General features: G+C 44.5%; 1 protein-coding gene across 3 annotated transcripts; it reads left to right on the forward strand.

Moving 5' to 3' along the window:
- The first annotated feature begins 215 nt into the window (after positions 1–215).
- On the forward strand, positions 216–12,681 carry EXD2 (exonuclease 3'-5' domain containing 2). Of its 3 annotated transcripts, none has more exons than XM_065686751.1 (9): positions 216–479; positions 1,839–2,246; positions 3,159–3,415; positions 4,445–4,568; positions 5,358–5,683; positions 8,610–8,716; positions 8,927–9,062; positions 9,809–10,165; positions 11,302–12,681. In XM_065686751.1, exons 2-9 carry the CDS (start codon positions 1,908–1,910, stop codon positions 11,516–11,518), a joined length of 1,863 nt encoding a protein of 620 aa, XP_065542823.1. In that variant the 5' UTR covers positions 216–479; positions 1,839–1,907; the 3' UTR covers positions 11,519–12,681. The 3 variants fall into 3 exon arrangements, with proteins under 3 accessions (XP_065542823.1, XP_065542824.1, XP_065542825.1); XM_065686752.1 differs by lacking the exon at positions 216–479 and adding an exon at positions 549–1,038; XM_065686753.1 differs by lacking the exon at positions 216–479 and having other exon boundaries at positions 1,991–2,079.
- Positions 12,682–14,111: the final 1,430 nt, after the last annotated feature.

Here is a 14,111-nt window from a genome sequence, read left to right on the forward strand (position 1 = left end):
TTCTGGTCTGCCTTTGTTCTTCGCTGCCTTTTCCCTGGCTCAAGCCGTGCTTCCCGGCTCCTGGCTGCACTGCGGGCCCGCTCCCCCCCGAGGCAGGGGGTCAGTGCTGATTTCAGCGGCAGACAGCCCCGCCGCCTGCGCCGCAGCCTTCGCTTCGCCCATCCATCTCACGGTGCTCTCTGGGCCTTGCTGGCCCACAGAGCTCCTCAACCCGCGGGTACGAGCGGGGGCCCTCAGTGACCGAGGCGGCAGTCCACACAGCGGGAGGTGGCCCGGTGCTGCTGGACAAGCCGGACCGGTACCGTGCCGGCACGGGTGGCGCGCCCGGCCAGCAGTTGCCGTACAGCATGGCGGCGCCCATACCCGGTCGCACCGCCGGGAAAGAGGAAGCTTCCGCCTGTCTAAGCCTCCCGGTGGGCGCGGCGACTGCCCCGCGGAGGGTTCCTGCTGCCGGAGGCGGCCGTTCCGCACACACGCAGGTACCGGGCGGGCGGGTGGGTGCCAGGCGGAGAGGGTGGAGGGTGCGTATCCCGAGGGCGGGCCGCGTCGTGTGGCGCCGCGCCGGCAGGTGCCCCTGCCGAGCAGGCCGGAGGGCTCGCCGCCTGCTTGCAGCGCGCCGAGGGGGCACCGGGCCTTTGCTGTAAAGCCCCGACTACGGCTGGAACGGGAGGTGGCTTCGGCCAGCTGCTGAGGGGAGTTGTGGCCCGCCCGCGCCTGCCCGCATCCAGAAGCGCTCTTTGCTCGTTCCGGGGGCGCTCCGGCCCTGCTCCCCGGCTGTCCCCCGCACCTCCTACTCGGCACACCGCTGGCCCCGCGGCCGCGTCCCTCCATCCCCACGGCGGGCGGCCGGGGCCCGGCCTGCGCCCCACGCTGGGGCTGAGGAAGAAGGGGGTTGTTACATCGAGGCTTCACCTGACGAGGCGGGCTGTGGGGGATCCGTGCAAGCGGGCGGTCACAGGGCCGCCGTCTGCACCTGCAGCCCCCGCCTTCCCAAGAAGTAGCTGCTGTTGGACCCGTGGAGGGGGAGGCTGGCCATAGGTGCGGGTGGGCTTCATTGCTTTCGGTCTTCTCACTCGCTTCGAGATGTGAGTAAATTACCCGTCGCTTCTCAAGCATTCAGGCAGGTGTCTGTGCCCGTGCTCTGAAAGCTGATGGTGGTTGTGCAGGGCTGTACTAGCATCGTTACCACAGCTGCTGTTTCCGTTAAACAGTGCGTAAGGGCAGACCTTTAAAAATAACGTGGTGGGCTGGGAAGATGGGGATGCAGGGGCAGGACTGATTCAAGTTTACTGAAGGGGAACTAAGCTCCTGTATGATAAAAGGAAAGCTGTGTTATAAATAGATGCTGCTTCTTTAGGTCTTTTCAATTTCTGAAGAGCCATTTGACCTTAGTATGGATGTGAATGTAATGGACAATGCCTGTTATTTACTAATGCATGAATGGACATGCTTATTCTGCAGTAATTTTGTCAGGTTTAGGTTTAGGTTGATCTGGTCCCAAACAGAGCAAAAAGATGTTGATAATAGCCCTGGCTAGCTTATTTTCAGAATGTCAATCTGTGGAAGCATCCAGTTGCACCAGTATAAATCAGTAGATTCCTGTTAAGGTTTTTGGTGTGATCAACAGCAGCATTCAGTCGCATGGTACTGCTCAGCCCACTGCCACAGCAGTCTGTCTCCTTACGCCCAGGCTATCAACGTGGGGCCTGGTCCTTTTCCTGTCAGGATTGCAAGTTGTGGCTAGAACATTGTTATGATACTGGTACGTGTGTTTAGTATCTCTAAGCACATTTCATTAAGTTGTCTTTAATTTCCACCTCTTTCATTTTTCTTTGCAGGCCGTGATAAAATCCTACAATGCCGCTTTGAGTAGATGAACTGAAGGGGGCAAAAGGGGAATAAAGAAAATGCCCAAGCAAACAGCAGTGACGATTACTTTGGCAACACTGCTGGGTGTTGCTGTGGGGGGGCTGGTTTTGTGGAAAGCAGCCCAGCGTCGAAAAGGAAAAGCATGCTGTAGTAGTCAGCCAGAGGAAGCATTTATAAACTCAGGAGACAAGAAACTGATTAAGACAGAGGGTAAGGAGGTGCTTTCCTTCTTCAGATCTTCCACATTTTCCTGGGTAGAGAGGATCCTTGGTGCAGATGTAATGGTAGTTTCAGAGCAGGAGGAGTGGGATCATGCTGAACCTTTGCTGAAGAAGGAGCTGGAGAAGTGGCCAGTGCTTGGAATTGATTGTGAGTGGGTGAGTGATCAAGAATCGCCTCTCCTTTGGATTGCAAATTGCAATGGGAAATCATTGAGGGTGGAGTGATTCATTTCCTTACATGGATACAACAGGACTGACTGTTGAAATTGCCTGTGGGATGGTCTATCATGACAGCAGGGAAGTAGCTGCTGATTTTGATCTTACATTCAGGTGTGCTGGCTGCGAGTTATTGATTCACTAGTTGTATTCTTTTCCTGAACTCCTGTGATAAATCAACTACTAAACATAGTGATAATTGTATGGCATTGTGTGTTTTGTATAAGATCTCTTTAGAGGTGATTTACTGGAAGTGACTTGGGTTTACACTATTTTAAATTCAGCTATATACTTAAGAAACAATTTCTTAAGAGTAATAAATCCAAAAATAGGGATAATACTGATATGTAGATATAACTCACTGGGACTACCAGAAGGCAAAGTTCCTCTTCTGCTTGTACACTTGCCTGTGTGAACTCTCAAAACAGGCTTTGAGTCATTTATAATCCTGGCTTTGCCATTATTTTGGCTGGAAATTTATTCACCCCACAGTCATTAAGTATAAGCCACAGTTAAACGATGTGTTTGCCGTTCAACATTTATGTAGTGGGTGCCTTTGTGCTGATGTGGATTAAGAAATGTGTCTGATGTCTTCTACCAGCTCAGCTATGAGGGGGAGGGGTGAAAGGGGGAAAGTTTCTTTTGTGGGAGTGTGGCAAGAAGTAGCTTGGTAGCAGTAATACTGTGAAACAGATCACATAATTTGCAGTAAAATTTTAGAGGTGTGTAACAACACATGACTATAAACTGATAGGTATTGCCTATCTTCAGTGGCTTGTTTTGCAATTTGTCCCAGCTCCAACATTGCTAAGCATACTGTAGCCCAGACTCTGATTTTTGTCTTTATTTCAGGTATCTGTGGAGGGAAAAGCAAATCCTGTATCCCTCCTGCAGATGGCTTCTTCCAGTGGCTTCTGCATTCTTGTTCGATTGCCTAGGCTTGTTGCCAGTGGACAGACTATCCCAAAGACCCTGTTGGACATCATGGCAGATGGTGCTGTGTTGAAAGTTGGAGTAGGATGCTGGGAAGATGCTTGCAAGTTACTTCATGATTATGGTCTTCCAGTCAAAGGGAGTGTGGATCTCCGTTATTTGGCCATGAGACAGTGGTGAGTGAATGAAAACAGAAGCAGCTCTGCTTGAGCCATCATCTGAGTTGGAAATATTTGTAAAGTAATTTGCATATGCTGGATGATAGCAGACAGGTAGGTCTGGAGTTCTCAAGCGTGGTTTTAGAGGGTGGACACTGACAGTTCCAGCCCAAGAACATGTCATGGTTCTGTTCTGTGGTCTTAATGGAAATGAAATCTTCACAAAGATTTCATATGTTCATTGTGTCTGTTAGTCTTCTCATGGAATACCCTTATGGACTTTCTGAGTTACATGCTTCAGCTTTTAAGAAGACCAGACACAGTGATGTAGCACAGTGAAAGTCATCACCATGTCAACAAATGTTTGAATACATGGCCTGGAAGTATGGGGTAAATGTGCCAGGGGCACGTAAGTGTAACTGTTCAATTACAGGATTTCTTGAAAAATGGCTGAATAAACCAGCTCCAATTTTCTCTTAGTAACAATGTTTCCATTGATAGGTTATAATAAGGATGCCATTTTCTCATCCTTCATTCTTTCTTAAATAAAACATTTTAATTGGGAATATTCTTCACATACAGTATATGTATGCCTGGGTGTGCCGGGGCATGATTTGCTGACCTGATGGTGCCTTTTTAGCACTGAGGATGGACTTGTCTCTAGTGGCCAGGATTCCTCTGAATTTTTCCTGGCTGTTACATTTGTCATGAATCCCTGGGGCAGGTGGTCTATCACTCTACATCAGACCTCCTTAGTTCAGAAGTGGGTAGTTCAAAGACAAATACTTCAGCCTTAAACGTTACCAACTAACTCCCAGCCTTGCCCATTTTGCATATAGCAGGCAGTAGATAATTACTAAAGGAAAGGACAGAGGGGAGAAAGAGGGCCTGTGGATCTTACAGGCAGCTGCATGCTGTTTCGGTGGGAGTCATGCATTATGTGTTTTGTGTTTTGCCAGGTTGAGGGTGTATGAGGCAATGTGCATTTGCATGGGTGTATAGTTTTGGTTTTAATATGTGTGTTTCACTTTCTTTGTTAAACTCAAGGAAGGATCCACCTCACTGCCTTAGCCTAAAGTCTTTAGCTGAAGAAGTCCTGAACTGCCCGCTTGACAAGTCTCCTCATGTGCGTTGCAGCAACTGGGAGGCAGAAGAACTGACACAAGATCAGGTGTGTCTTCCACTTCAACTGAGTGTTTTGGGAGAAAAAGCAACCTTCTTAGTAGAAAAGAGGCATTACAACGGGAAGATCCAAGCCTTCTTCAAGTTCTGCCTCAAAACCTTATGTGTGGCTATGGTCTGAAGTTAAATTCCAGACTGTGCCTTGCATTTTGCATTTTCCTCCTTTTCCACAAAGATAATTTTCTGCTGTTCTGGAATTCTTGACCCTTGTTTTCCTTAAGTCCTGAAAGATCTGTAAGGGGAGATCCCTTGAAGGAGTGTTCAAGCACTCAAAACCCTCACCTTTTTATTATTTTCTTTCCTTCGATCTATAGCAGTCAGTGCAATAGTAGAGACTGGAAACCTTGTTTACCATTTCTAGTCCATTATGCCTTCTCTGATTGCCAATTTTCTTTGCAGTCAAGCTGCAGATGTGTACAAAATCAGTGACCGGTAGAGGGAGTGACAGGATAAATAACCACACTGATTTAGACAGTATGTCAAAAGGAAGCTTTTTATTGGTTAGGAAGGGCTTGATGGAGTGGGAGAGTGCATAAGGCGCGGCTGACCTTAACTTTTATTAGTCCTTTGCAGTTTCTTGGGCCACCCATGAGTATTTCAAGTCTGACTGACCCTAAAAATGTGGGTTGTGGTGATGTTATGAAAGTGTCACTCAACTGCCTGGACTTGTGTGAAAATAAATCCAGCTTCTGGCTTTACTGTACTAAGTGCTAAAGACTGATAGTGTTTTGGAGCATTTGGTGTTTGTCAGTTTCTTGATGTCTACACTTTTCTGCAGGTTCTCTATGCTGCTAGAGATGCTCAGGTCTCAGTGGCTCTGTTCCTCCATTTGCTGGGATTTGCCAGTCTCCCTGCTATCTCTCAAGGTGAAAACTCTCTTGCTGCTTGGGAAAAAGCAGTCAGTAAATGCCGGGGCTTGGTGGATATTCCTTTTAGAGGGAGAAAGAGTGGCAGCACAGGAGAGGAGAAGAATGGAGAGGGACGTTCCCCTCAGAAAACAAAGAATCGGAAGTCTGCTGTGAATGGCCAGCCTGCTGGCAGTCAGCAAATGAGAGATCCACGAAGGCAGAAAAGAAAGCCTCTGGGTGTGGGATATTCTGCACGGTAAGTCTGTGACCTCATTTTACTCTTTGCACTGCAGATGGAAAACTTTGAATGATGCATCATGCTCTGTTAATTAAACACAAGTGGATAATAGGAGCTAGGAAAGCAAACACAGGACCTAACAGTCACGGGACCCAGATCCTGTTTCTGTTTTTCTCATTTCCCTCTAGAGGTGGTATCGAAAGTGGAGGCAGGACTTGGATCTGTACTAGGTCATGAGCAGGTTGAAGGGTTGTCTTCAGCTTTTGCCCTTTCTTCTCCTGTGGAGACATTAGCTGGGGAGCAGAGTCTCAGCAGGAGGTGGTTGGCAGTCTGGGTGTCAATTACTGCCCAAACAGCTGTGCCTTGTCTCCTTCAGGGAGAAAGCTAAGGTTAAGAGGGGTGAGACACATTACTTGAAGTGCTAGGGGGCCCAGGAAGGAACAGTCTGTGGCAATATAAAACCATTGCATTGCTGTGGTGGCCAAGGAGAGGGAGAAGGGAAAGCTATTGCTTTGGTCTTGCAGAGGCAGCTGTTGCTGGATTCAGGATCCCTGTCCTGCAGGCAATTTTGTGGAACATACCCTAAATTCTTATGGCCTTTTGGTAATGAGTTCAGTCACTATTAAATTAAAACAAGTTGGTGAAGTCTCTTTAAGCTCAGTGCAGTGGAAGATGCAGAGAGCTAGCATGTTTGGTTTTGTTTGGATACAGTTTATAATAACATTTATCACTGGATGTGGGAACTAAAATTGTAATTACCATTTGGAAAGAAAACCAATCATTTTAGTGTTTGTTTTCTCCTTTTCCAGTTTATTGGATTGGCAAAGGAGACATTTTGATGTAGTCACTAATATTGATTTCATTAGCAGTCATTAATGGTATTGTGTTATATACAGCAAGTCTGTCCAGATTTATTTATTTTTTTAAGTTGGAGCCTGCATCAAACAGAACAGAAGGACTGCACCTCATGGGAGGATTAGAATTTAAACAAAATTGCATTCCAGCCTACATTGAGATCTCCTCATGTTTGCTTGTTGATTGCTTTTAACCATGCTTGACTTCATGAGAGATCTGTAGACTCACTGGTTTTTATAGCATCTCCGCCAGTGTGACTCTGGTCTTTAGTACAACTGGATGTGATTTCAAAAGTCGTTTTCCACTCTTCCTGTCTATAAGCCTATTCAATTTTAATGTTGTTTCATTTTGAGTTGGGAAATACTTAAATTATCATGGTGATTGAGCTGATCAATGTTCAGTGGAAGGAGACCTCCTGTGTTGTTATTTTGTTGGGGTTTTTATCCTCATGGACCTCAGAAGAAATCCTTTTAGTCTCATTACATAGCCTGTGAATCAACCGTTTAGCTGGTGGTGCACTGCTGAGTACTTACTTCTACAATGTTGCTGAAGAGAAGAAAGGAAACTTCTACAGTGGCCTGTGACCTGTCTGTATCCTTGGACAGCTCCTCCCAGTGGTCCCAGAGCCCAGCCAGCTCTGCTATTCCGATTTTGTTTGGAGGAGGTTGCTAGAGTAAGGAAATGTTTTCTGCAAAATGTAACCCTTCCACACACTGCCACAAATCACCAGAGGCTGCCCAAACAGGGCTTTTCACCACTAACAATAGGTGTATGTGTTTCAGAGGGCCTCAGCTCAGCTTAGTTGTTAGCAAGGACGTGTGTTTGAGTTCCCAGTGCTGCAAGAGCCTTTTTAGAGCATTCCTCCTGGATGAATGAAGTAATCACTGTTCACACTAAGTTTTGGAAAAGTCATCTTAATAAAATATTAAAATATGGGCTAAGGCAGCTGATCCTTGAAACTTCCTTGCCTATAGTTTGACACAATTTGAGCTTACTCTTGGGTCATTGTCCTTCCCGACTTCAATTCTGTTTTGTTTTCTAATGTACTTTTTTTTTGGTTGGTTGGTTGTTTTTTTGTTTTGTTTTGTCTCTTTGTTTTTTTTTTTTTTTTTTTAAATACTGTCATTATTAATGGCAGCTCTTGAAAACTGGGATTCAGAGCTGCAATTCTAGTGGTAGCAGGAGAGCAAAGGTACCTTACAGTCAGTTGGTAAGTTTTTAGATGTTCTGCTTCCCTTAACAGCAGCCTGTTATCATGGATGGAGTCATGTTCTGGACTCATAAGAGAGAAGCAGCAATTATTGGTATAAAACAGTGAGCTAACAAAGTTCAGTGGCAAATGCAACAGTGGTTTAACAAGTTTCAATGTGAAGGTACACTTGATTACTTCTGGCAGAGAGGACAGGGTCAGACAAAACTGCAACAAGGCCCTCTCATAGAGTGATGAGGTTTGAAAAGGATCCCTTTGCTTTCTAAACTCTTTCTCAGAGAGGAGTGTAGATGTGGCTGCATCCAATTCTAGTCCCAGACTTGATCAATGGTTTGCATCTAAAAGATTATGTATGTGCAATCAATCCTTTATATCACTGAGCTAAAATTTCAAGTTTAGCATGCTATTAATTACTTACTGAGAATCTGCTGGTGCAAGGAATCTCTCAACCTCAGGGAGTAACCTTGAGAGGCATCCCTACTCAAGGGGAGATCCTGTTGTGCAGCCTGCTGCCATGAAGGAATGCTTAACAGGCCCTGGGCTGTCCACTATAAAGTAAGATGATTGACTTATATTTGTTTACCAGCAAGAGGTCTGGTTGACTGATCCAGACAGCCCTTGGCTACCATGTTACCATCCATCTCCCAATGTCCTGTGTAAGCTGGCTGCAGCCATCACACCCGGTACTGGTGGTTATAAGTTGGTGGGGAGGATACTGCCATACCTGTGTGGTGCTCAACAGCCTTGAGTGTGTGTTTAGGGGCACTCCTGTGATTTGGAGAAGCCTACAGGAGTTGCAGTGTGGAACACATGGCTATAGAGAGCTCTGTTTTTTTGGCATGCTATTGTAGTTGCTGTAATGCTGCTTTTGTTTCATAGGAAATCTCCGCTGTATGACAACTGTTTCCTGCATGCACCAGATGGACAGCCTCTCTGCACTTGTGATCGCAAGAAGGCTCAGTGGTATCTGAACAAGGGGATTGGAGGTGGGCATACCAGTTTTCCTGTTGGTATTTGAAATACAGCTGCTTCTTCTTGTTGTTGTTTCTTAGGTAACTGGGCATAATTTTTTTATATCCTTTTTCATTGGAAATACTGTTGGGGATTCACTAGGATGACTCTTATGTTTTAGCATCTTTATTTTAGCTCTCAAGTATGAATTTGTCTGAATATTCTGTTTGCCTTTACCCTTTCAGAGCTAGTTAGCACAGACCCATTTGTTGTGAAGCTGCGGTTTGAGCCTTCGGGGCGTCCTGAGTCTCAAGTTGATTATTATCTGACAGTCAAAGAGAACCTTTGTGTTGTATGTGGCAAGAGAGAATCCTATATCCGGTGAGTTGTTTAGTGGGAAAGGAAAAAAATGCATCTGTTAAAGCAGGACTGAGGTCTGTACCTCATTTGGCACCCAGAAGCTTGATTAGCACCTGAAACATCATGCTTGTACACATCCTGGATAGGCCATCACTACCTGAATGCTCTGTAGTTGTATGTGTCTGGGTAAGTTTGACAGTGAACAAGCCAACCTTTCCTCCTCTTACAGAGGCAGGAAGTATCAGTCCTTTTCCAGTATCAGGACAGAACAAAGTATATGGAACATGTACATGCTGCAGTCTGAATGACAGAGGGCAGCAGTATTCCAACACCCACTGTTCTGATGGCATCCCCTTCTGAAAGTAGCTGTAGTATTCCTTCCACTACTTAATCCTTAATTTTTGAAAGGTTTAGGTGAGCCTGAAGCCCATGAGGTTACAAAGGGTGACATTTTGTCTTTGCAGCTACTACTGTTTAGGTGGGAGGTATGTTTATCATAGAGCATTGCTTTATTTTAATTCTATTTTTTTACAGTATGAATCTTTTTAAAAATTGAAAATGGTGAATTTTTGGAGGAAAAAAAAAGATATGCAGAAAACCTGTAGAGAAAAGTACGGATCAAAAGAAGTTGCAGAGCTGCACTGAGGGTCCTGACCCCGATGATCTTAGTTTTCCAGACTTTTAGTATTAGTTGACCCTTTGTGGGCCAGGAGGGGAAGTAACAGGTCCAAGCAAATGTGATGAACTGGCTGGTTTGTCTTCCCTAGGAAAAACATTGTTCCTCATGAATACAGAAGACACTTCCCTATCCAGATGAAGGACCACAACTCCCACGACGTGCTCCTACTGTGCACATCCTGCCATGCCATCTCCAATTACTATGATAACCATCTCAAGCAGCAGCTGGCTGAGGAGTTTGGTGCACCCATTGGGTCTGAGGAAGGTGTGCGTCTGATGGAGGACCCTCTGCGCAGGCAAGTGCGCTCCGGGGCCCGAGCCCTGCTGAATGCAGATGGCCTGCCTGACCCCCGAAGGGCAGAACTTTTGCAGAGCATCAAGGACTTCTTTAACGCAGAGAGAGTCACCCCAGAGATGCTCCAGGAAGCAGCCGGTCTGGAAACCAGGTACAGCAAACCCATCAGTAGAAGTAACACATTAGTCATTCGTGTTGGCATGTAGGTTCAACAAAAAGTTATCTACATACAGAGTCTTGGGTAAATATTACTGCAGCAAAACAAAAGAAAATCCAACAGGATGTGCAGGGCTGAGGATCACACATGTTGACTTCCTTCCTCTGCTCCCAGGCTTTTTAATGAAAACAGGACAAAATCCAGTGCTGGTCTCCTTGGGATATTGGTATTGGAATATCTTCCCTAAAATAATGGTGTCAGGTTAAGGGATGTCTGAATTTGAGAGTAGTACGAGTTTATCTATCTGCACAGGAAAAATGAACCTTTAAAAGCATAACTTTATTTCTGGATTTATAGTACTTTGATACATTTAGCTAGAAAGCAAGGATAAGAAAAAGGTAATTGTGCTGTAGCCTAAGGCTCTAAGCAGACAAGAACATTTTGCATTTCTTACTATATATTTATTTTCCCCCCTTCTCTCCTCAACCCAGCAATGGTCTGTGAACTGCAGCTCTTGTTTATTCCCCTCTTTCCCCTTCTTTTCCAGCTATCTCCTTCCATTCTTGCTCTCCATCTTCCCTTTCACTGTTTTCTACTTCTTCTGAAGCACAGATATCCGGGGGGGGGGTGGGGGGGTGGAACTGAAAGACAGTCATATCAGAAGTCTTCTCTCTTTCTCAAAGCCTCTCCAAATGTTTTCTTAACTAGTACCTTGTCTCTGCATGAAGTCAGTGTTTTCGTTATGCTCACTGTTGTTTTTAATGTGCCAGTGTTGCAACTCAGAACCTATCCAGGCAGGGCTCTGGAGTGTCATATGGTTCTTGACTTGAGACTTGCAGTCTGTCTCCTGAGGAGCTTGTAATGGACCTAAAGAGCTTTGTTTAGTTTTGCTATAAAAGAGGAACACTTTCTCCGTTCAAAGAAGCTAGCTTCCCAGTGTAACTGTGTTCCAGAAAGCAGTCTGGCATTGAAGCAAAGCTTGAAACTCTCCCTCTTGGTTTGCTTACCATGTGTCTGTAATTAAACTCCACAACTGAAAGTATCTTCAGTGTCTTGCTGTTCACTGGAGACAGGTCTAGAGTCTGACAGTGGGCTTTGTGTGAAAATAAACTCTGCTTGTGTCCTGGCAGGATCTGCAATGAGAGCTACATGCCACATGGACTGAAGGTGGTGCAGTGTTTTGCTAAAGGAGGCCTGCGCTCCCTTATCCAGTTGGAGAGACGCTGGCGGCAGCATTTCTTGGACAACATGCAGCCCAGGCACCTCCCAGAGCAGTGGTCAGTGGACCATAACCACATGAAGCTGATCCGAAAGTATGGGGAGGATCTTCAGATCGAGTTGTCGTGAATCCATCTTCCTAGACTTTAGATAGTATCTAATGAACATATGTAACTGAAGGTGGAAGAACTGTTTTTATTTCTATGTCTCCACTAGCATCTGGGCCTGGGTTTGCAAACTGGCAGCGGTAGGTCTGCCAGATTTGGCATCTGATAGAGTAAAATCCATTGACTTGAATTTTCAGCTGGCTGAGATTTTTTTAATCCTGGTCTGTCACTGACTAGTTCAGTGCAAGAGTGATATGCTTAAGGGAACTTGTCTTCTTAAAGTTACTATGGAGAGTTATTTTGTAGCCCCCAGAATGTCTGATGCTTCCAGACCATATCTCCTAACACAGAGCACAATATATGAACATTTCCCAGGTTTTCTGACAGGTATATCTGCGCCCTTGAGGCCCTTGAGACCTTGAGAGTCTCCTGATTTTAAAGTCTTTCTTTGCTTTCAGTGCAGTTGTACTCATATGAAGAGTTCCTGGAGGAGACTACCTGCCATAGAGAGGTTCCTGTTTGGAAGTGGCAAAGAAACTGTACCTTTTTTTGCAGATTCTGAGCTGTATCAGAACTGCAGATATAGGCCTTAGTGAGTTTCATGGTGACAGGTGCCTGATAAGAAGAGATGTTCCGACTCTTGTCAGTGTGAAACCACCCATGTCAAGCATTTTCTTAAATAGCTTCCAGCAACACACAATGTATAGAAAAAATGTTCTTTCCTAATTCCACTTGTCTGTCACAAATGGGTCTTGGTGGGTACCTTTTCGTATCCGATTGAAGTGAGGTCAGGGGTCTTAAAAAGGATGAGAGGAAACAAATTTCATTTAAATACCAGCATCTTTTAAGAGGTCAGACCACTTTTGGCAGAAAACTTGAGAATCTGATGTTCTGTTCCTGGATTTGATGTGTGTGGTGGTGAGCAAGTCATCTTCTCTCCATGCCTGTTTCCCTGTCTCTAAAATGGGACTAGTAATACTTACCTATCTCACAAGATTGTTGTGGGGCTTAAGGAGTTAATGTTTTTCTAAAATGCTTTGAAAATATAAGCTAGTGTGTGCTAATTATTGCTGTCATTTTTTAAATGTGCTGTTGTCTGACTTTCTGAAATATTAATGTTTTTTAAATGGTACTAGACCTTAATTATATATAACTTTTAAAAAATACATACACTTTTCTGTGAAATCACTTGTGATGATTTTGATTGCATGAGATGAGTGTTCTTCCCTGATTGATGAAGCTATGCTCAATCTTTATAGGCCTCTCTAAAGAAGTTTCAGTAAAACCCTTGTCATACTTGACGCTACTGCATATAGCACAATTGATCCATATTTTAGTATAATTTTGGGCAGAATCCTGGACCTGCAGTGTTTGTAACTGAAACTCTCCCTCATCAGATAATTCAAGAAATTTTACAGGCCGGGGGTGAAAAACCTGTTTGTAACAGAGACCTTTTGAGATAAGTAGGAGCCGTAAAGAAATGGTACATTAATGCCATCCCAGAGGAGCTGCAGTAGCAGCGTGAGCACAAGGAATCAAAGATTCATGATAAGTACTACTTATCACAGAGCTGCAAATAAGACCATTTTCATTATAAGGGCAATTTTATTCCTTTCCTGTACCACTGGCAGGTCTTAACGAAAACTGATCTAACCGAATGTGTTCTGGCTCTGTGCTCATTCACACAGCTGATTATAATCTCAGCAAGAACCTCCTGTCTACAACAGCAGCTTGAATAAAACTATTTCTCTCCAAAGCAATTTGAGAAGTGTTCAGATAGTGCTATCTCCTGTCTTCAGTGCCATTTCCGTGGTAGGAGCTTGTTGCATGGCTCAGAAGAACTCCTTTTCAACAATCAGGAGTACAAGGTGTCCATCTCACTTCTTCATTCTGCTTGATTTTTCTCTCTTTGTTCCGATGCCGAAACTTCTGATAAAGCTGTCCTTGTTTAATGGAACTGATGGGCTGACCACAGGGCTGTTTTTTTTTCTGTTTGTTGAGACAAGTGTTGGACTAGAGGTCCTCTAAATTTAAAGGAGTCAGTGGTATCATTCTAGGGTTTTGTGGTTTATTTCTTCCAAATCACTTGTTCAGAAATAGAAATTTGCAAGGAAAACTTCCTTTATAAATATTTTGTTAACTAAGGCTCTTTGTTTTTTGTAAGGTATCCTTAAACTTGCATCATTTTAAATCAACCTGGAAGAGAAGGCGAAGTGATACATTTATTGTGCGGGAATAGATTATTTTTATATGATTGTGATTTAAAATTTTCTGCTGGTCTATAGATAAAACTTTCTTGTATGCCTTCATCACTAATTATTGCATTCAGTAAAAATTTGCTCTTTTAACCAGACTTACCACTGTTGAAGCTCTTGTTTTCTTCTTCACATACCTGTCTTTTCCTGTGTCTCACCCTGTCCTTATGAGTCCATTGTTTCTTACAGTAACACCTGGATTTCACCCTCTGAGTTTCTCTTTCCAGTGCCTTCCCTGATCTGTCTGTCAGAGGTCAGCTGTGGAAGAGCCCGTGCTGGCCGCAATACTGTACTTCTAAGCAATGTGATAACAAGTTTGCTCAGATATATTTCAGTTGCTTTTCTGAGGCTTTCAGTGGA

Source organism: Lathamus discolor, chromosome 6, assembly GCF_037157495.1.
Source record: "Lathamus discolor isolate bLatDis1 chromosome 6, bLatDis1.hap1, whole genome shotgun sequence".
Classification (NCBI taxonomy): domain Eukaryota; kingdom Metazoa; phylum Chordata; class Aves; order Psittaciformes; family Psittacidae; genus Lathamus; species Lathamus discolor.

What these genes read in the sequence shown, in the direction of transcription:
- EXD2 (XM_065686751.1), top strand. Translation starts at nt 1,908, where the DNA reads ATGCCCAAGCAAACAGCAGTGACGATTACTTTGGCAACACTGCTGGGT. An exon ending in TTGGAATTGATTGTGAGTGG is followed by an intron (nt 2,247 to 3,158) that starts GTGAGTGATCAA and finishes TCTTTATTTCAG; the next exon opens with GTATCTGTGGAGGGAAAAGC. An exon ending in AAGAGAGAATCCTATATCCG is followed by an intron (nt 9,063 to 9,808) that starts GTGAGTTGTTTA and finishes TGTCTTCCCTAG; the next exon opens with GAAAAACATTGTTCCTCATG.